The following is a 22,167-nucleotide window of genomic DNA, read 5'->3' on the forward strand; positions in this document are numbered from 1 at the left end:
CAGAAGTTTCAAAAGTCCTGCTTTGCCTTTCTGTCTGATAGCTTTCCTCGCCATGAAAATGAGAAGAATTCTCTGCCTTCTCCAGTTTTAACAGCTTTTGCAACTTATTTTTTTCGTATTCCCTATTGCCTATAGATGTCAGTATGTGGGCATTTTTGAATATATATATATATACATATATAAACACTTATTTTAATTTTTATAAAATATATGAATTTTATCATTTAATTTTAAAATATATGTATCACTTTAAAATAAAAATGAGAATTTTAAAATCCAGAAATAACAAATAAGTATTACAAGATTTTATTATAACTTTTTTCTAGTTGGAAATATAATAGTCCTATTGCATTTTTATTCAGTACTTGTTGAAGATTTGAGTGTTAGGAATAGAATGTAGATCCTTCCTTCTTTCTTTCTCTCTGTCTGTCTCCCTCAATAGGGGTAGTATAATGACTCTCTAGAATTTGAGCACATAGGCTGCAGAACACAATTACACCACCTCTTTATGTATCAGTTTTCCATTTTATGGAGTGCCTGGTATACTGTAAGCCTACAATATATGTAAATATTACTATTATTTTGTATTATATTATGCCACACATGCTCTTTGTGGAAAATATCAGGAGAAGTAATGGAAGTCTACATGTGAAACAATTCTGATAAATAAAACCTGTTTGAGGCCGTAATGGAAGCTGAGAATTAAAATCCACTTTAAGCAAAAACATGTTAAAGCTTTACCCAAACAAGCATAAATCATCTAAAAACCAAAGTGACTGTAATTATTGTATAACTTGTTCCTGTTATACGTTGCCTTGATAAACAAGATCCAGATTGATTCCAGCGATCGTATAGACTCTCATGGATATTCCTAAAATTGAAACTGGGACCTAATAGTTTCTAGAGTAAGAAATCTGGAGACATCATTAAGTCCTTCTGGATGAAAGAGCAGCTTGTGGTTGTGCAGGATGTGGTGGTCAAAGCATGATCACAGAGACCTCAAGTGGTGCCAGTGGTTGTGATAATGGTCTCGTGTATTAAGTGATTATTTTCCAGGCATTTGCTAAGCATTTTGCCTATATTACATCTTCTAAACCTCACTATAAACCTATGAGGTAGTTCTATTATTGTGCCCATTTATAGGTGAAAAAAAAAATGAGTCTAAGAACGTGCTTTCCTATCCCATAGTCTCTCTATTGTGGTTATACACCAAGAAAATATTTTTGTTCCAGAAGTTGTCTTTTGGCTCTAGTCTGGGAATTTTAGTTTGTGTGCTGCTAAGACTAGAAAAGGTTTCTGTTTGGTTGTTGCTGTTGCTTTGAAGGAGTTTATTCCTCTAGCCATACTTAACACACAGCTACACACACACTCACTCATATACTGTTATTGGCTATCTGAACTTTTTGAAGTGATAGCTTAGGTGATAAAATGAAGGCACAGAAATATAATAAAATTTGTCATAATTGATAAAATCCTAAACCCTTGAGGGGAATTCATATTTATGAAAATATTTATATTTTTAATGTGAGACAGGGTCCATATGTCCTACTGAACTTGAGACACAATATGTATATATGTGCAGACATGTATTTTTTATTATCCCCAATAAATGAGGCAGCTTTCGCATTAAAAATAAGTCTTTTTTCTCTTTGTTTTTACAAAAAGTCTCAGACCTTATACAGGATGTCTAAAACAAAATGCTTTAGAATTAGTTAATGTAGAGCATCCAAGGGAATGATAATTTTATCCCATCAGCAAGTCTATGGTAACTTTTTTTTCTAAACAGCATGTTCACACCCTGGCATGCTGTCACTAAAATTAGCTTTCTAACTCTAATTATTATATCGATTTGATTTAACACATTATGCAGCTCACAGATGATTCACACAGTAGCATTCTTATACGACACAATAGCAAGGCAATTTCCCTTAAATACAGCTTGCTTTTAGTGCTTGCATGGGAGAGAAGACTCTTTATTACCAGAGTCCTGAGATACATCTTGTACGTTTAACCGTGGCTCTATATATTCTAGTTATGTTTCCTAAATGTATATATACAGCAAAACCTCTTTTCATCATGTAAATAGGAAATAAGAGATTTATATCATGTCTCTCTTTTGCTCTCTATTTTCTACTAAACAAGAGAACAAATGAAGTCTCTCCAGGAGGCCCTGGAAAATCAGCTTAAAGAGACAACTGAGAAAGCAGAAAAACAGCAGGCTACTGTAAGTGTTTCTTTTCTGTGTCCTTTGCTTTGGGGCTGGAAAATTGTTAAATTTTCCCTAAAATCATTATGGAACAAATACACCTGTGACAAATATAAATGAAAGTACAATGAAAAAAACACAATCAACAAGATTACAAAAATACTTAGCAGCAATAATTCCAAAAAAATATTTTCATTGTATTTGATTCTTAGGGGTCTTCTGATTCCCAACCCTTATTTATGGATGAAAAACTCAGGGCAAGAGTGTTGGTGTCGGGCCCCCTATCAGTGGCTCTTGAATTTTGGGGTGTGACCTTGAACTAAGTTAAGCTATACAGATCCCTAAGCCATACCCAACATCCACTGAATAGACATCTCCCAAGGGTGGAGCCACACCATCTGCCTACTTAATCAACTACACAGGTGATTCTGAGACACCCCAAAGTTTAAGAATCAAACTTCTCTCCAGGTTTTCTCTCTCAAAATGATGTTCTATTGACCCTCACGTTTCAATTCTTATAACTAATATTCACCATGGGCAGGAGAGATGGTGCTCTGGATAGCAGTGCTAAAAACTAGATTTCTACCTCATTCCCCACATGCACTTATGTACCATTTATGGAGATTGAACCTTTGATCTTGTTCGAGGACCTGAATCTATTTCAAAATATAGTATATTAATAGAAAATTTGAGGTATAGTAAGACCAATAGATCAGGAAACAACTACCTTTGGAAAGATAGTTTATTTCTCACAGTTCCCAAGAGGGGGGCATGCCACATGACCGGGGACCACGCAGGGAAGCACCGGGTCAGGCACAAGGCAAAGGAAGGTGGGGAAACTGTGGACAAGAGCCTTTACTGTGGTTTCTGTGGGAAGGAATGGGCCAGGCAGGGTAAGCAGGCCTAGGATTGGCCCATTTGAATGACTTCAGCAGGCTCTGGGGCACAGGGACTATTTGTCTCGTCCCGGCCCTGGGGTGATTAAGGCAGGTGGATAGTCGCCTGAAGTGTGAGAACCCAGTACAAGGGGTGGCTGGAGTTCTAGGCTCTGTATTGGTTAGTGTGTATTTGAAAAGTATACCACCAGGAAGAGTTGGTGGGGAAGGAGCAGCGATGAGGAAGGCAGGATGTCAAGATAGGATGACTCAAGCATATTATTGGGTTGTCCATAACAAGGCTAGTCTGCGTATATATGTAAGGTAGATGTTAAAGCATCAAGTTTACAGAAGCTAGAAACAGGACTAATACAAGGTTTCCATCCAGGTTGATTACCTGGGATCCCAGCCCCTTTAAGAATTGTCATCCTGCCTTTCTTTTGCAAGTCTTCCTTGAATAATCTGGATTAGGGTATAAAGTTTTGCTTCTGAAACTTAGCCCTGTCTGTCATCTGGGGTATCTGCTTCTTAGAGACAGTCTTTGTTATAATGGCTGTTGATTCTCCTGGGTGCAGGATTATTTCTTGTTAATAAATTCACTGTTATCTATCCAGCCCACCTGTAAGGATTAGCATCTTTGTTCTTCTCTGTTATGCCATGGCAACACTCACTGCTAACCTACAAGGTGTCCTAGTGTCTGGCTCTTTGGACAGCGGGTGTTACATAAAAGAACAGACATATTTTTAGGACTATCATGTTGATTCCTCTCCTCAAAATCTGACCCAGCATAAGGAGCAACCCTAATTGCAATCCCGTTTCTTTCTTGACCTATCACATTTAATCTCAACTTCTTCATAGCCCAGTCACAAATAATGACAGTTAGAACAGAATAGAAGTATTCACACATACTGTTTTCTCAGATTCTCACAATAAAACTGAACACTACTGTTGTTGTTGTTGTTGTTGTTTTTCTGAAAATGAATAACTCTTGCTTGTATTTATACAGCTAGCATTTGGAGAAGCCAAGGTATGAACCTGTGCTTATTCCAATATGTTATGCACACTGTGTCTAACATCCCAAAAGAAGAAAGCTCTAACATTTGAAAGAGCTCAACAAAAGTTAGAAGAGTCAAGTATGGCAAAAGTGGGGACAAAGGATGCATAGTTGGGAAGAAGGAGGAGACAGGACTGGCCGAGTCAGCTTTATCCTCACCTCAGAATCCTTGTAGTGCTTTTCTTAAAGTTCAGCATTGAATCTTGAGGGAGGATTTTCCTCTCCCACCCCAAAATACTCTACTAAACCAGAAACACCCTATATGTATTCATAACCTAACATGTGCTACAGAATAAGAATATTCTGGGTTTAAATTCCTAGTGGAGCATCTACTCTCTGTAAATTTGAGTAAGCTCTTTAACTTCTGCAAGTTTCCTTATTTGAAGAATTTGGGGAATAATTAAAAGTAAAATAACATACATAATTTCCCTAAAATTATATCTGGCATATAGTAGATAGTAGAATCTAAACTAAATTTGATCTACTCAATAGAAAGAAAAAAATAAAATAATAAAATAAATAAATTATCCAATTGAAAGAAAAATGTAGGCAAAAGAATTACTGTTGGCAAAAGTTTCAATGTATTAGAAATAACAAAAATTTAAATGGGTTAATTTTAATAATAATTTTTAAAAGACACAGAATAACTACAATTAAGAAATTAGGACAATATATGCAAATGTGCTAATTTTAACAACTGAGAAGACCACATACTTAAAATAAGCAATATAGGAAAATATATGCAAAACAACATAAAAGAAGTAAATGATTGACAGCAATATTAATGCTGACAAATAGAATTTAAAGCACAAATATAATGTAAGAGAAAGCATTATATGCTAGCAAAGAAAAATAAATAAATAAAATGAGGTGGTTATAGTTATAACCATCATAAACATAAATGTACTTAACAAATCAGCTTCCATATCCATCAATCTATAAGTGAAGGGAGAAATAGGCAAATACAAAGATCTTAAAAATACAACTGGTAGTAATAAATATTAGATATATAGAGAAATCTCTAAAAAAGTGACTATATTCTTTTTAAGCACATGAAGAACATCTATAGAAATTTTATAGAAATGTAATATGTATAATACAAAGTTATATACGTTCAAAAATATGACTAGCATATACACTATGTTATTCAATCCTTTTGTTATAAAATTTAAAATAAATTTTTATAAATGGTTAAACAATTCTTTATGTTTGGAAAATATATAACACATTTTCTAATAACCCTTCGGTTAATAAGAAATAATAAAAGAAATAAAGAAATACTTAGTAATAGTGAAGATACTACATGCCAATATAATAATTGACAGCTTTAAATGCATTTTTCCAGAAAAATAAAACATTAGCAACATAAATTCAAGAAGTTATTTAAAAAGCAAAACATCAGTGCAATAAAGAGAGTATTATAAAGACTAGTGAAGACAATAATAAAATAGAAAACAAAATAAGGTAAATTTAAGTTCTTTGAAAAGACTATGATAAAAGACTTTAAGATATGAGAAAGATTAAGAATAGAAAGACTCAAATTTTAAAATGTTGAATTAAAAAAAGAGCTAAGAGTCATAAATGTAATAGGAATTCAAACCAATAAGGTATTATGAGCAACAGTTCCCTGATACATTTAAAAATGTACATGTAAATTTCTAGATAAATAAATATAAAATGCTAAAATTTCTGCAAGAAGAAATTCAGCACTTGAATAGCTGAACACAGTTGGAATTTTATTATGCTAAAAGACCCCCTTTCCCAAGTATTTCAAAGCCAGAAGGTTTTCATGGTGACTTCTACTAATTTTTAAATATCAGTTAACTTCAAATATAGGCAAATATTTTCTGGAAAATTGAAAAAATTTGAAAACTTTCATCTCATTTTACAAACTTCATCAGTTATGATTCCAAAATCAATCAATGGCTATATGTGTAAACTAATAGCTATTTTTCTACTAATGACTGTACATGTAAAAGGTCTACAAGAACAAATTCAAGACTATATTAACAAAATATATCATCATGATCAATAAATGCAAATACCTGCAGAAATAAATAATACTTATCTTTTGGAGGGAATGTGTTTATGTTTTGAATTGAATGACTGATATTTTCTAAGTCAAAGTCCAGAAAGAGATGACAGAAAGCTTAACAAATATGGGAATAATGTATATTTAGTAAAAGCATGATTTTTTTTTAATGTGCATCTGGTGGAATCTAGGAAGAGATAGATTTCATACTACTGGGACTCATCACTTCCAAACTTCGGTAAAGACTCAAACTGTTTGTGCTTTTTCTACCTATTTGAGGATTCTAGGTTAACTAAGGATTAAATAAGTATATATTTTAATTGTTGCAAATCATTCAACAATTATTCTTTCTGCTAGGAAGACTATAGTTGATGTAGTTGAAAGTTGGATAAGAAGGGGAGAATGAAATAATTGTAATTGCTCACTCTCAAATAGAGGGAAAACACTTGGATTTGATTCTGTAAATATTGTGCTATTTTAGATTTAAGAGCAGATACTCTTATGTGCTGCCCTTGATTATATATCTAATTACTAAATTGAACTATCTCCCTAATGGGACAATGAGTGTGACTCACATTTTCAGGTTGCTCCGAGGATCTTCATAATTCAAATGTAAGCTTGAAAATTGTTATGACCAAAATGATGGACATAGTGGTTCTCAGGCTTCTCCTTCTGCTTTACATGTAGTTGGACCATCAAAAATTGTTTGGTTTAGATTTTGTTACCTTTTGAGGAAATGGTAATACAAGGACGCCTACACAAGCCAGAAAAGACAAGGTGTTAATACATGTTGTAAAGCTTTACAGATGCACAACAAATATAATGTACAGAAAGTGAACAAGACTACTATACATCAAATCCAGGATAGTGGTTACCTCTGGGGGGAGGGGAGGAACAAAAATTAGGTGGGGCTTTAATAGTACTATAACATTTTCTTTACAAGGTCTGAAGAAAATTGGACAAAGCATTTATATATATTTATTCTTAGGGTGGGCCCAGAAGCATTTTACATAGTATTACTCTTGTTTTTTTGTTTATGTTTGAAAGGTTTCAGAACTATTTTTTTAATGTGTATATATATGGTAAAAATTAACTTTACTCCTAAATTTGATTTCCACTGACTTAATCTATCTCTAGAGATAATCCACATTACCAGTCTCTTTTGCATCATTCCAGAAATCCTCTAAGACTATGTTATCCAATATATAACCACCAGATACATGAGGCTTTTGAGCATTATAAAATGGCTAGTCCAAATTGAGATATGCTGTACGTGTAAAACACACATTCTAAAGATATATTGCAAAAAAAAAGTCAATTTATCATCATTAATCCATTACATGTCAAATGATACTATTTTGAATATATTGAATTAAATAACATATATCAGTAAAATTAATTTTACCTGTTCCTTTTACTTTTTAAAAAAATGTGACTGGCAGAAAATTGAAAATTGGAGAAATTAAATGTTTCATCCACTGTCATACATTCACATAAATAGTGAACCCTCAGTGACCATAGAGTCTCATATTTTAGCTACTGTGCTATACTGACCTTTATCAAAGTAGTCAGGCAGATAAAGATGCAATGTTTATACAGGTACAGTTTGAATAACTGGCCTAAGGGTGCAGATTCTGACAATATCATATTCAGCAGGAAACATCATGGTTTCTCTGGTACAGTATTTATAACGTTCCATGCTTTTGAGGTCAGGAGCATCGCTATGCAATTGCTCTCAAACCTGGCCTTATATAAAAATTACCTGGAGCATGTTTTAAGAAAAGAGATTCCTAGGCCCAACCCTAGAATTTAGCTTTGTTTAAGAACCATATTTTTAAAAATTGAGGTTTAGACAAGTAAGCGAATCACAGTCATAACATGCATTTCTCAATTTTTAAAATTTTTTTTAACTTTTTTATTATGGAGAATTTCAAACTTACACAAAAGTGGAAGGAGTAGTGTAATAAATCCCCATGAATCCATCAATTAGCTTCAAGAATTAGCAACACATGGCCAATCTCATCTCAAGCATATTCTCTTGTCCCCTCTTCATTTTTTTTTATGCAGTGGGTCCTTGTTGGTTATTTATTTTACATATAGCAGTGTGTACAAGTCAATCCCAAACTCCCTAACCATCTCTGCCCCCCAGATGAACTTACTTACAAAACAGAAACAGACTAAATTTTTTTTTAAAAAAATAATCTTTTATTACATAAGAAAAAGTTATGTGATATAACTAGTGGATATATTTATGAATTGGGCAATAAAAATTTGGTTAATGAAAAATTTAACCCTTTGTTCTTTTTCAGTATTTGTTGACAAAGAGATAATTTTATTATACTTCAAAAATTGTGAAAATAAATTTATAAAAGCTATAGAAATGAATTTGAAATATGTCTACATGATATTCTATTTATTTTCAGATTGCTTTTTTAAAGACTGAAATGGAGAGAAAGAACAAAATGATCCGAGATCTCCAAAATGAGGTAAGACATATTTCAGGAAAATTTCATACAAGTCAAAGAATATACACAAACAAACGTATTGATTTGCCATAAGCTCTGGGGTATGATCACATGCAAGTATGTCCTTTAGTTAAGTACTAATGGAGAGGAACTATAAGGTTAAAACTTGAGTATATAATCCCTACTTTAACATATATTTGATAATGTTATTAGTTCATACATCTCCAGGTCATTTTCCCTTCTAATTTTATTTTGCTTGGGCAATGTTAAAAATTTATTTTTATTTTATAAATGTATTTGTCTACCAAATGACATCACAGGCACTGAAGAAGAGAGCTAGTTAGAAATGGACCTTATGTTAGGAAAAGTCAATCTAGAATGAAAAATTTATGTGAGGTAATCTTAGAGTGATGTAGATTTGAAATAAATAAGCTGTAACAGCTTTCCTTACAGCCTTTAAAATGTAATGATCCTATAAAATGCTGTATGCTTTTTCCTCCTTTTGACTTTTTGTCTACCCTGTTACATAACTACTTTATTTTCTAAAATTTCTCCATCACATTTGTATTGCCACCTTTTTATTTCTTTTTTTTTCCTTGAATGAAATTAGTTATTTAGAACTATTAAACCATGATTAATTAATGATACATTTTCTTTTATCAATCCCAGTAAGGTGGATTTTAAATCCCAAATCAACTGCTTTAGCCATTTCTAGTCTCCTTTATTCCCCTTCCTTCCTCCCTCCCTCCCTTCCTTCCTCCAATTTTTTGAGACATTTCAAATACAGATGAGCTACATTATTCCTATATCATTTCCACCTTGATGCCCAGGTTAAAAAATAGACTATACAAATGCCTTGGTATCAAGATTCAGCATCTGTACTCTGATTATGACATTAAAATGGTTTATCAAATGTGCAAAAAGATGTATAGAAAAAAGGAAAACAAGAAAAGTTTTAAGTGTCTTTCTTATGATTCTATTGTATTTTCATTTCTTTCTAATGATTGTTTTCTTCTGAGTCTTCTTAAGAAAGTCTAATGAGATGGACCTGATAATGTTTTCCCTGAGGCCTAAATCTTGGATTTACTGTTTATGGTGGAAAATGTCAGTAAACTAGAGTTACTGAAATACTGGTTGTACTAGATAATTGCTTGTTCACTGGGGCTCAGAGAGGGCCCGATTACTGAAGTCTAAAACTTTCCATGGATCATTTAAGACAAAGGGAACGTTTAAAACAATGTTAAAGCCAGTATTAAAATAGGAAAGAAAGTACATTTGGATGTGTACACACACATCCATGCACACACACACACACGCACACAACAACATGAACCCTGTTGTATAAGAATGAGAGGATTATGGGCTAATTTATATCTCTGTGTATGTATTATCAGTTAACTTTTCATCTTACATAATTTTTTAAAAATCTAGAATTTAAAGAGGAAGCTCTTTTAAAACCAAGCTATAAATTATTCATATCAGGTACCTATGAGGATTAACAAAATATTTTATTTCCTTCCATGGGATCATTTTTTAAGTTTAATATTAATTTTCTAAGTGTATAGGCTAGAATAATTAAAAAAGCAATACAACTCTTCAGAAGTAATGGCTGCCAAATGTAAGCTTTGTAATTAAATTTGCTACTATTTACTTTCATCATATTGAAAATCTGCAAGATGATACTTGATAACCAGAAAAGTCTTTGACTTCTCTAACAAAACCTAATGGTGAACATATATTATCAACTGAATGCTTTCAATTTGGCTCCTTTTTATTAATTCCTTGAAATTTTAGATTTGTTATTTTGACAAATAATCAGTATGTAGAGGTTGAACAAAATACTTGGCCCATACTCTGCACAGTAAAATTATATGGACACTGCCTGAAAGATTTTTGTTCAGGAGTAATAAAATAAAAAGGCAAATTGATTAAACAAAATACAGAGAGGTGAGGGAGATCATACAGGTATAAAGACATTTCTGGGAGAAGATCGGAATCTCCTGAATGACTTCTGAGTGAGGATATTGGGGAAGTCCCAATTTAAGAAGGGACTTTTGAAAAATTATTAAAGAATGATCGGTATTTTTTTCATATGTGAAGGTAAATATCTTAAAAGGCACTTTTATGTTAGCAGCTAGGCATTTAGTTTTTAAGATTTACCTCATCCCTTGGAGGGGGAAAATATTTAGATTTTATTTTTAGGCAAATGCTGTGTAGGGTGGAAAGCATTTTGATTTTTCCATCCAGGCAGTCATATCTGGAATGGAATACATGGGACCCCGTGATTCAAAGACTGTGTTCATAACTGGGAAAGAACATTGGAGAATATTTGGAGAATATGGATAGCAAAGTGAGAATGCAAGAGAAAAAGAAATAGGAGATTTTTTTTTTTTTTTAACCAAGAAAGTTAAGAGTGAGACTGAAAAGAGTATAGCTATGAGTTAACCACAGTATTTCAAGCTTCTTTATTTTATCTGTCTCTATGGGTATCTATGTCTTCACATGGACATCACATTTAACCTGTGTCTGGGATTGCTTTTACTCACAGAAGCTTTCTTTTTTTTTTTTTTAATCTATTTCATTATTTTATTTTTGGCTGCGTTGAGTCTTCGTTGTTGCACGCGGGCTTTCTCTAGTTGTGGCGAGCGGGGGCTACTCTTTGTTGCGGTATGCAGGCTTATTGTGGTGGCTTCTCTTGTTGCAGAGCACGGGCTCTAGGCATGCGGGCTTCAGTAGTTGTGACACGTGGGCTCAGCAGTTGTGGCTCGCAGGCTCTAGAGTGCAGGCTCAGTAGTTGTGGCTCACGGGCTTAGTTGCTCCATGGCATGTGGGATCTTCCCAGACCAGGGCTTGAACCCGTGTCCCCTGCATTGGCAGGTGGATTCTTAACCATTGCGCCACCAGGGAAGCCCTCACAGAAGCTTTATTGAGATTTAGGGGGTCTCCAAATTTCAGGTCTAGGCCTTCTGCTTTTCTGCTTATATTCTCTTTCATGGAACATGCAAGTCAAATCTATTCTGCCATAGTGTGTATTTCTTGGTACCAAATCACCTTATTAGCAATTAATAAATGATGGAATGATGTCAGTAAAGTTTGAAAAATTGTGTTGGTTTATATGTAATTTTTCCCAACATGTTGAGGTTTGAAGCAATCAGGGGAAAGCCTTGTCAAATTTTAGGGAAAATTTTTATCATACAAAGACAAAAGAAAATATGCAGAAGGACCTCCCTTTAGTGCATGTAGTAGTGTTTTAGTGCCTTCAAAACATTTTTAAAAATGTTTCTTACTGCACCAAGATATCTGACTAAACTGTGAATATAGAAGACTCTAAGGCATTCCCCCATATTAAAATAAGAGATTAGTGAAAAATATGTATCAGAAATTAATTCTGATGATAATCTACTTTATTACAAGTCAATTCCCTTTAGGGTCTACATCTCAAAAGAGAAGACAGTAAATTCTAAGTGTAAGACTGGGCAAAGGATTGAGTATGATTTGGGGGATAAATGCTAGAAAATATTAAACTGTGGTTGTATTTTTGTTACTATTGTCATTATTTTGTTAATATTATGATCACAAAATTACACAGTAAGTGGTCTTCCTCAATCACAATTTTCTCTTACATCCTGTATTTTTAGTGTACACATTTGCAGAATATGAGATTTCTCACAATGCAAACATTGATTTATAGTAGCTATCTCACCATTTTTTTAGTAACTTCCTAATCTGTCTCTAATTCTGATGTCTCTTATGTAATCCGTTTTATGCATTCAGTTACTTATTTTGCATTTTGTATTTGGATATTGCATGGTTACAGCAAATGTAAGAAGTTGTACCAGAAGGCAAAACAAAGAAACAAAAACACTTAGCCTTTCTTCTCTGACTTCCATAACTGCATCATCATGTGATATAGACGATATTATTGACTCCAAACTTAGAATTCTCTTTGACTTTGCACTTTTAAAACACCCTCTCTCTATTGTCATTTCTAATTTTCTTTAATTTTATCCATTGTTTCCCCTAGGATAAAATAAGTTTCTCTATAGTGGTTCCAGATATAAGAAAAGGATGAGTAGGATAATACATAGGTATTGAAATATTAGATAAATTAGCCATTGAGACAAGCGTCTCTGGTTAGTTTGAAACTCCTTAATGAAATGCGAGAGTTTGCTAATGTTCAGGACTTTTCAAAGGAGTACGTAGCTACAAATACTTGAATTAGATTAGTATTAAAACATAGTCTATATTAAATTAGTGAGTAGATAGAGTTAACAAAGGAAAGGGAAGAAAAGTGAAAGGAAGAGAGAGAGGGAAAAAGAAAGGAAAGGAAGGAAGGGAGGAAGGAAAGAAGGGAAGGAAGGAAAGAAAGAAGGAAATGAAGGAAGGAAGGGAGGAAGGAAAGAAGGGAAGGAAGGAAAGAAAGAAGGAAATGAAGGAAGGGAGGGAGGGAGGAAGGAAGGAAATAAAGGAAAGAAGGAAGGAAAGAGGGAAGGAAGGGAAGGAGGAAGACAGGAAAGTTGGGGAAGTACCCCCACCCCAAATCTCTTCTGTGGTGGTTTGTTTTAGTATAGATTCTTATGATTGATTATTTTCCTGAGACTCATTCAAGATAGTTCGAGGTAAGGAAAAAAATAAGAAATCACATTTCTAAAATGGTAATAATAAAGTCAGGAACCATAAAAGTGGGCCTTACTCTGCCAGTGATAGAAATCAGAAATTTGTCAAAACTACTCTCCATAGCAGGTTTTCCCTCTCACTATTTCATGGCTCCATTTTCCTTTCTTTCTAGTCTCTCAGTTACTTAGCTCATCTACTTTTCACATGGCTCGTATAGTTTAACCCAACTTTGAAATACTAATCTGCCTTCTCTATCTCCTACTAATAACCAATTTAATCTTCTTTAATGTTTTGTTTTATTGCTGTTGTTATAAGTGCCTGGGGGAAAAGTCTTGCTACAGGTCAAGTCACTGGCCAATCTGCGGGTTTCCAAAGGGTTCCAAATAATCATTGACACATATCCAGGTATATGAGGAATAAAACATGGGTTTTTAGGGGCAATGTGCCAGTTGTGACAAAAAGCAACCTCTGATAAGAAGAAAATGACTTATTAAGCCATTTAGAGGCCTCAACAAAATGTTAGGAGAGGTGCATACGCATTTTGTAGACTGAGCTTAGGAACAACTCCACAAACAAACCCCAGAGCTGTTTGTCTCAAGGCAGGGCTACCTCTGCCAAGATCAGGAAGCTGCCAGCCACCTTTATGTTCCCATCACAGTGAGCTCTGGTATCACATAGCCATATCCCTTGTGCATCAGACCATGGATAACATCTAGCCTGTTTTCCCATGTAAGTAATTGCTATATCTGCATTTTGCAGGGATCATATCTGATTAGCAAAGTCTAAGTCATGTCTGCCCTAGAGCTGCAATGCACTTTAGAAACAGAGAGGATTTGTTTTATTTCTAATTTGTTTGCTTTCATTTTTCCTTGGGAATACGGGTTTAGCACTATGAAAAACTTTCACATCGTGGAAACAATGTTCCAAAATTTGATAGCTAGTGTATTAACAACTTTTCTTTTAAAAATAAGGGTTAGAGTGTGGTAACCAGCTTTAGTATATGTTCTGTCATCACTGAAGGGTTCTGAGTGGTTGAGAGACATGCTCTAACACTGATAAGAGTATCCAATTGTGCATGTGTGTATATTACAATATCTTGTGTGTATACATGGCCTCTTGCCTATCCTTTAACATGTGATTTTAGCTTTGCTTTTGTGTGAACTATTTCCTCAACTAGATGCTGACTCTTCAAAGTTAGAATCCTACCTTTACTAAAATATTATAATTCAGATTTTTTTACACACAAAAAAAACACAGGGCCGGGACTCTGTGTACAGTGAAGATAAATGAAAACCCTATTTAAGTCCGTTCTTAGCACCAGTGACTTCAATAAATTAAATAAACATTGGACACCATGTCCAAATTTGGAGATTGAAGCTGGTTTCCCTAATTTGCTATTCTCTACAACAGGGATAGTTAGAGACCCAGCAAGATATCAGAGAATCTCTGACCATCTGGAAATTATTAAGATGACAGAAAAAAAGTATAGGTGCATATGTGTCTTTTTCAAAGGTGAGGATGTAGATTCTCAGGGAGAGTCCATGACTGAAACAAAAAAGTAATAAAGTCAATAACCTCTGATCTAGAGAAAACTCTAGTAAATTTTAAGAAGAAAACCCATTTTCGTTCAATTCTTGTGGCTGTAAGTCTCTGTAAAATAAATTATTCCATCTTCTTGCCTCAATAAGGACACTCAAGTGAAGATGATAGGATATTTCATAATGTGACAGAGTGCTCCAGGGCCATCATTCTGAAATGGTGCCTGCAGATGAACCTTTGTGAGAGTTTGAGTTGAATAGGTACTGAGTCCAGGACATGCTTGAGATGTTTTCAAATAATTCCATCACAACTTTCTTACTTTATTCCGGCTGGTTTACCTTTTAAAATGATTATTTCTGAGAAATTTTGGCCAACTGGTTATTTTGGTTAATTGTGTATCCATTATCTAAAGTTTATTATAACCCATTTGTACTAGGTCCTAGGGCTACTGTAATAAAGTAACACAAGCTGGGTGGCTTAAAACAATAAAAGTGTACTCTCTCACCATTCTGAAGGACAGAAGTCTAAAATCAAAGAAATGTCACAGGACCATGCTCCCTCTGAAGGTTCTAGAGAATAATCCTGCTTTGCCTCTTCCTACTTTCTAGTGCCTCCTGGCAATCCTTGACATTCTTTGGCTTGTCAAGAATCTCTGCTTTGTCTTCCTATGGCCTTCTCTATGTATCTCTTTGTTTTCTCCTCTTCTTTATGGACACCTCTTATGGGATTTAGGACCCACCCTAATCCAGTATAACCTGATTTTAGCTTAATTACATGTGCAAAAAACACTTTTTATTAATAGGGGCACAACTTAAGGTTCCAGGTAGATGTGAATTTTAGGGTGATACTATTCAAATGACTCTACCTACCATCCATGCCATTTTGTATATTCCAGGTAAACAGCTTAGGCAATTTCTTTTTTTAAACAAGCAAAGAGAGAACATTTTATTAAGTGTAAGTCTTAGCCAATGTTTCAATGGGGAAAGAGGAAAGATTTTTATTAGATATAAATCTGTCTATGGAAGTACTTTAATACTGCTTATTTAGATGCATGTATAAGGTTTGTTTATATATTCATTTGTAATAAACATAGAACTTAATTCCCAAAAGTATCTCAACATTTTGCTAGTTCCTGAGGTATATAAATATTATAAATTTCAATTAACACAAAACAATCTCTGATCATGAAGGATATAAAGAACAGAATTTAATATTGTATAATGGTAACATATTTTGCCAAGTAATATGTTATGATACAATAATAATTACACAAATTGCACAAAATATCTACAATAAAAACAGGTTGAAATAAGCATTTTACAATAACATATTGTAAAGGGGCCGATGAAGGCAATAACCTTCTTAGGTGTGGTGGCCACTGAATGCGTCATTGAAGGGGTGGGTTTTGAAAGGAATGAAGTGATTAGAACTTATGGCTATTTATACATAATCAAGAAAGCAAACATAAAAAAAAGTGAATACTTCAAAAGTTTCCTTGTAGGTGAAAAGATTGTTAGATGTTTATTGCTGTGAAGAAAGTAGTTAATTTTGATGATTATAGCTGAATCCAATTTCAGGCCAGTTGACTTGCAAAGAGTAAGTAATGCTGTAAGTATGTGTTATAAAAATGGGTTGGAGCAGCCAAACTGATTGACACAGCCAAAGAGTAATAAACAGAAAAATAAATTTGAAAATTACCACTATCAGATACAATTACATCAATAAACTTTCTAGTTTGCAAGGACACAGAATTTTTCCTCAGTGTTTCTGAAGTAAACCAGGACTGCTGTCTTATGGGAGATTATGGTCTACCTAAAATCTCATTTTCTTTACTGTTACAATCAATTAATTCCACCAAGTTCTAATTTCCTGCTTGAGAATGTTGGATAGATGCTGACATTGTACACAATTTTAGGAATAGTTTTCAGTTGAAATTGTGTCTGTAGCCCCTGGCTGCATCTGGATCACTATTTCTGTTCTGTGATAGAGGAATGTCTAGCATTCTCTGTCATGCTTCAGGTAAAGGGGAAAGTTTGATTTCTTAATTTTGCGTCTTCTGTAAACATTATTTTATAAGTTTTAAGCACCTCAGAATATTGTTAATTTAATAAATGAGAAAACAATGTGTGAGAGACGTTTAGCATATGTTTAGACATTTAGCTTGTAATAAATGGAAACTATTATCATCATCATAGTTATTATTGTCATTGGGTTCTGAGGTAAAATTTGTTCATCAATAAGCAATACTATGGACAACTATTTGCTTAGAAAATGGTCTTAAACAAACAAACAAATACACTAAAACTCCATATTTCATTTAAATATAAATACCAAGGTAAGACAGGACTCTATCTCTCTAACTACTGGACAGTCTCATTCCATCTCTCATAGTGTCTCTCTCCACATGGCAGACAAGAAGTCCAAGAACTGTCTGATTAATATTCTACCAGCTTAGAAACAATAGCCAAGTGAGACCATTTTTTCAGATTACATGAGCAGAAGAGCCCCAGGAAAGAGCCTATATTGCTTGCATGCCTGAGTCAATCACCATGCGCAGGAGAGTAGAGCATTTTGGCCAAGTCTGAGTCACATTTCTATCCTTTTGTTAGATGGGAGCAACCCAACTCAAAACTTGGATGAATTTCCCACAGGAAAGAAAGGTTCATTGCAAAAGATTGCCTAGATATGGGACCAATAACATAAAATGTATAAAGAAAACCATCAAACACTTCTATTACTCCCTCTTAGCCTCACCCATTTTCTAACCCTCAGATCAGAGCATGTAAGTAATACTTTAATCATTTCAAGTCCCAAGTCATGCATGATGTATTTGCATCACCATATCTTTGTTAGTAATCCTCCCTTACATATAATTTCACCCTCATTCCAAACATATTAAGGATCTTTACTTCTCTCATTTTATATTTATTGCTACATTCAAATTCTTAGTAAAAATGACCCTAGGGAAGCTTTAGTCATATAGCATTAGGTAAATGATCTTCTCTGTTTGTAATAGCTTTGTACATTAATTGCCAAAACCTTGAAGCAACCTTCTTTCAGTAGGTTAATAGATAAATAAACTGTGATAATCCAGACAATGGAATATTATCCAACACTAAAAGGAAATATTACTAAAATATTACTAGTGCATATTACTAAATTAAAGAAACCAATTTGAAATGTCTACATGCTACATGTGTGACTCCAACTATATGACATTCTGGAAAATACAAAACTATGGAGGCAATAAAAAGGCAAGTGGTTTTTGGGGACTTCACTGGCGGTTCAGCAGTTAAGACTCCACACCCCCAATGCAGGGGGCACAAGTTTGATCCCTGGTTGGGGAACTAAGATCCCGCATGTCGCAAGGCATGGCCAAAAAGAAAAAAAAAAAAAAAAAAAAGATAAGTGATTGTCAAAGGATGGAAGAGAGGGAGAGATAAGTAGACAGAACAAAGACAAATTTTACGCAAATGAAACTACTCTGTGTGCTACTATAATTGTGATACATGTCATTATACATTTGTCCAAACTATTATAATATACAACACCAAGAGTGAACCTTGTAACAAATGTACCACTCTAGTGGGGGACTTATAATGGGAGAAGCTATGGCTGAGTTGGGGTAGGTAGAATATGGAAATCTCTGTACTTTCCTCTCAACTTTGCTATTTAACTGCTCTAAAAATGAAGTCTATTAAAAATAACACACACACATACAGCATGTAGTTCACCCTATTAACAAAATTTTAAGTGTACAGAGTATTACTTACCATATACGTATTTGTTTTTTAAAGATATAAGAACAGAAAAGTTATCTTTACTTTTTAAATTATTTTGTTTATTTATTTATTTATTTTTATTTATTTATTATTGTCTCTTTTCTGGAAAATAGTAAGAACTTGATAAATATTTGTTGAGTGAATAATAAATATTGCTTCAACAGGCTATATTTATGTAAGTTGTATGGGATAAGCCACTGCCCATAATTCATAGTAATGAGTCCCCAAACTTATGAGAGTTATTCCTTAAACCAACTTGAAATGACTTTGAAAGTCCTAGAGAATCAGAAAACCTCACATTGTCTAGAAGCTGCTAAAGCTTGCTATCCCAAGTCTTTTTCATATGGAGCTGGAAGGCAGGGTATCATACTTTTGGTTCCTCACATGCTGCAATGAAAGAATAAAAGCATGAAAGAAGGAAACCACAAAATAAAAAAAATTAAAAAAAGGAAAAAGAAAGGGAAGAAAGAAAGAAGGGAGAGAGGAAGGAAGCATGAGAAAAGTAACTTGACTTGGGCTGATTATTGAGAGAGTGGAGTTTTTACCAGCATCTGGTGATTTTGTCACCTTGGAGAAGTCACTACTTTTATGTGTGTCATTGGTAAAATAGGGGTTTTACATGAAATGATCCCCTTGATTCCTTAAACTCCAAAGTTTATAAATTCTTAATCTGTAGAAACAGTAACTCATAAGCTGTGAGTTAATATCTAAGTACTAAACTCAGGATAAATTCCAAGAAGATGGTCATTAGTATTTCAAACAAATCCCTAAATAGCTGTAAATTGTGTTTGGATTAACTTAGAGCTTTTTATTCTAGGAGTGTTTAAAAATATTGACCACCAAACTAAGCAGTTCTCTAGTACATGTCATAAATAAATGTAAAATGCATAGTTATCAGACCATCAAGCAAGAATTTTTTTTTAAAATGTTTTCATCATTTAACCTATATTTTTAGTGGTAAAATGTAACTTTAAAGAAAGTTGGTTTAGAAAATCATTACCTGAAGGTTTATTTCTAGTGAGTGTACAAGTTCACAGAATGTTGGAAATATTTTGAGACAATTACTTAGGCAATTATAAACAATTTTTCCCCCTCAGAGGTGTAGAAAAGACCAGTGCTTAGAAGGACAAAAATAGGTGTCACGGTACTAAAAAAGTTAGTGGTACTAAAACACACCAGCTTCAAATCATATCTTTGACACTTACTATCTGTGATACTTAGATGTTATCATCATATAAGTAGAAACACTCACATCCACTCCCACAGTTGTTATAATGGTCCAATGAGATAATAGTTATGAGAACAGCTATAATTGTGTCCCTCCTTGTTCTTCCTAATAAATGTTATCTCTTAATATATGGCTTTCACAAATTAAACATTACTCATGGTATATTTTTTAATGAGTTGTTACATGGAAAATACACATAGTAGGCTGAAAAATGGCCCAAAGATAGCAGGTCCCAGTTCCTGGAACCTGTACCTATTTTACCTTATAAGGAAAAAGTGTCTTTGCATATGTGATTAAGGATTTTGAAGATACTGAAACTATCCTGAATTATCCTCGTGGACCCTAAATGCAATCACAGTTGTCCTTATTTGACACACACCGAGAGGAGGAGGCAGTACAAAGACAGAGCAGGGACATATTTGAATATGCTGGCCTTGAAGATGGGAGAGATGCAGCCACAAGCCAATGGATGCCTACAGCCATGAGTTGACTGGAAGGGACAAGGAACAAGTTCTCTCCTAGGGCCTCTGGAGAGAGCTCAGCCCTGCTGACAGCAGGATTTCAGCCTGGTGACTTCTGACTTTTGGCTCCCAGAACTGATAGACAATGAATTTCTCGTGTTTTAAGTCACCCAATTTCTGGTAATTTCTTACAGTGGCCTCAGAAAACTAAGATGGTAGGGATTGGATGAAGCAAGTTTCCAGGTTATTATTAGCAATGATTTCTTAAGTGTATCATATGATGGCAGATTCTGTTTTCTTCTATTAATTTTGAAACTGAACTGAAGCTCTAGCAAGAATTCCATTCACCCACGTGATCCATTTTATAGGTGATGGTTAAATAGTCTTCTGTTTTATCTTAAACCATTATTTATTACACACTTTGGTTCTGGGCACTGTACTCAGCAGGGAGGAAATAAAATCAGTAAGATTTTCCAAGCCTTGATTTTTCCAAATTTTAGTCTTTTATGGGAAAGACTTCTCAAAACACAATAAAATGATGTAATAGTAATAAAACCTGTACAGTCATACCTTGGAGTTACTGCATGTTCTGTTCCAGAACACTGCAATCAAGTAAATTTCACAATAGAGTCACATGAAATTTTTGGTTTCCCACTGTATATAAAAGTTATATCTATTAACTGTGCAATAGACTAACAGCTAAAAAAGAACAATGTACACACCTTAATTTTAAAATGCTGTATTGCTGAAAAGTGCTAAAAACATCATCTGAGCCTTCAGCGGGGTATAATCTTTTTGCTGGTGGAGGGTCTTGCCTCGATGTTGATGGCTGCTGACCGATCGTGATGATGGGTTTAATAATATTTACTCCAAATTGTATTTGTAAGTGCTAAATTAAATAAAGTTAAGTATTCAAGGTGAAATGGAAGGATTTATGAGGAACGAGTATTTCTTAATCACTGAGTATTTGAAACCATCAAGAGGTTGGAGAAAAATAGTGAGATATTGAAGCACACACAAGGCAGGTGCGAAAGAAGAGACAAAGAAGCAGGGCAAGTATTGGCAAAGTGAGGAGGCCTTGGGTACACAGGCTATTCAGAGAAAGCCTAAATTTCTAGTTAGTCCCCCAAAGATAGGAAGGTTTTAGGAAGCACCTCCTGACTTCATACTCTTTCCTTTGTCAACATCTCTTGGTTTTGTTCTCAGAAAGAATTAGCTCAGCAAATATTTATTAAGTGACCCACGTAGGCCAGGCACAGTGATAAAAGGGACTTGAGGCTTGTAGTCTGAAGATGTCAGAAAAAATCTCTGGATGTTATCTTAATCTTTGAAAATTAGAGCCAAAGTGGTAGTGGAGATTTTCTAGCCCACCATTTTCTAAGCTTTGTGTCTTAGTCTGGATTTTTCCTGAAATGGACCCTGAGACAAAAATCCAAAACTAAGTATTTTAGAAAGAAACAGTCACAGGGGATGGAGAAGTAAGACAAAGAAGGGAAGGTAGACAATTAAAAGTGATGGGGAAAAAAAAAGTGATGGAATGTAATCATCCTAGAGAAAGTTTTGGAGGACATTGTAAAACTTCTCTTGGATATTGGCTGAGGCTAATTCCAGAGATTTCAATTCCATGATATTCATCTCTTGCAACATAAACAAGAAAAGGGTGCCTTGGCAGAAAGCCCCCCAGCAAAGAAATACAGGTAGTAGGATCCAGATGGTGGATTGACTTGCATAGAAAGACCTGGATGAGAAGATACAGATAGGCTGACATTATGATCTGTAAACATGAGTTACATTGATACTTATTTATAAAGAGTATTTAAAGGTCAAAAATCTTTGAGAAAAATCTGGTTATACTCCAAGACTTTTATTTTTCTATCATTTGTGTTTGTGTAGCTTCAGCATAGGAAC

At 34.2% G+C, this 22,167-nt stretch overlaps 1 protein-coding gene across 2 annotated transcripts in view; it reads left to right on the forward strand.

The window, feature by feature from the left end:
• Positions 1-22,167, forward strand: part of LUZP2 (leucine zipper protein 2) — a 425,211-nt gene that overhangs the window by 201,951 nt on the left and 201,093 nt on the right. For both annotated transcript variants that reach the window (XM_059929605.1, XM_059929606.1), the window contains exons 4-5: positions 2,143-2,224; positions 8,591-8,653. In XM_059929605.1, coding sequence (XP_059785588.1) covers positions 2,143-2,224; positions 8,591-8,653 — 145 coding nt within the window. The remainder of the gene's footprint in view (positions 1-2,142; positions 2,225-8,590; positions 8,654-22,167) is intronic.

This window comes from Balaenoptera ricei, chromosome 8, assembly GCF_028023285.1.
Source record: "Balaenoptera ricei isolate mBalRic1 chromosome 8, mBalRic1.hap2, whole genome shotgun sequence".
NCBI lineage: Eukaryota > Metazoa > Chordata > Mammalia > Artiodactyla > Balaenopteridae > Balaenoptera > Balaenoptera ricei.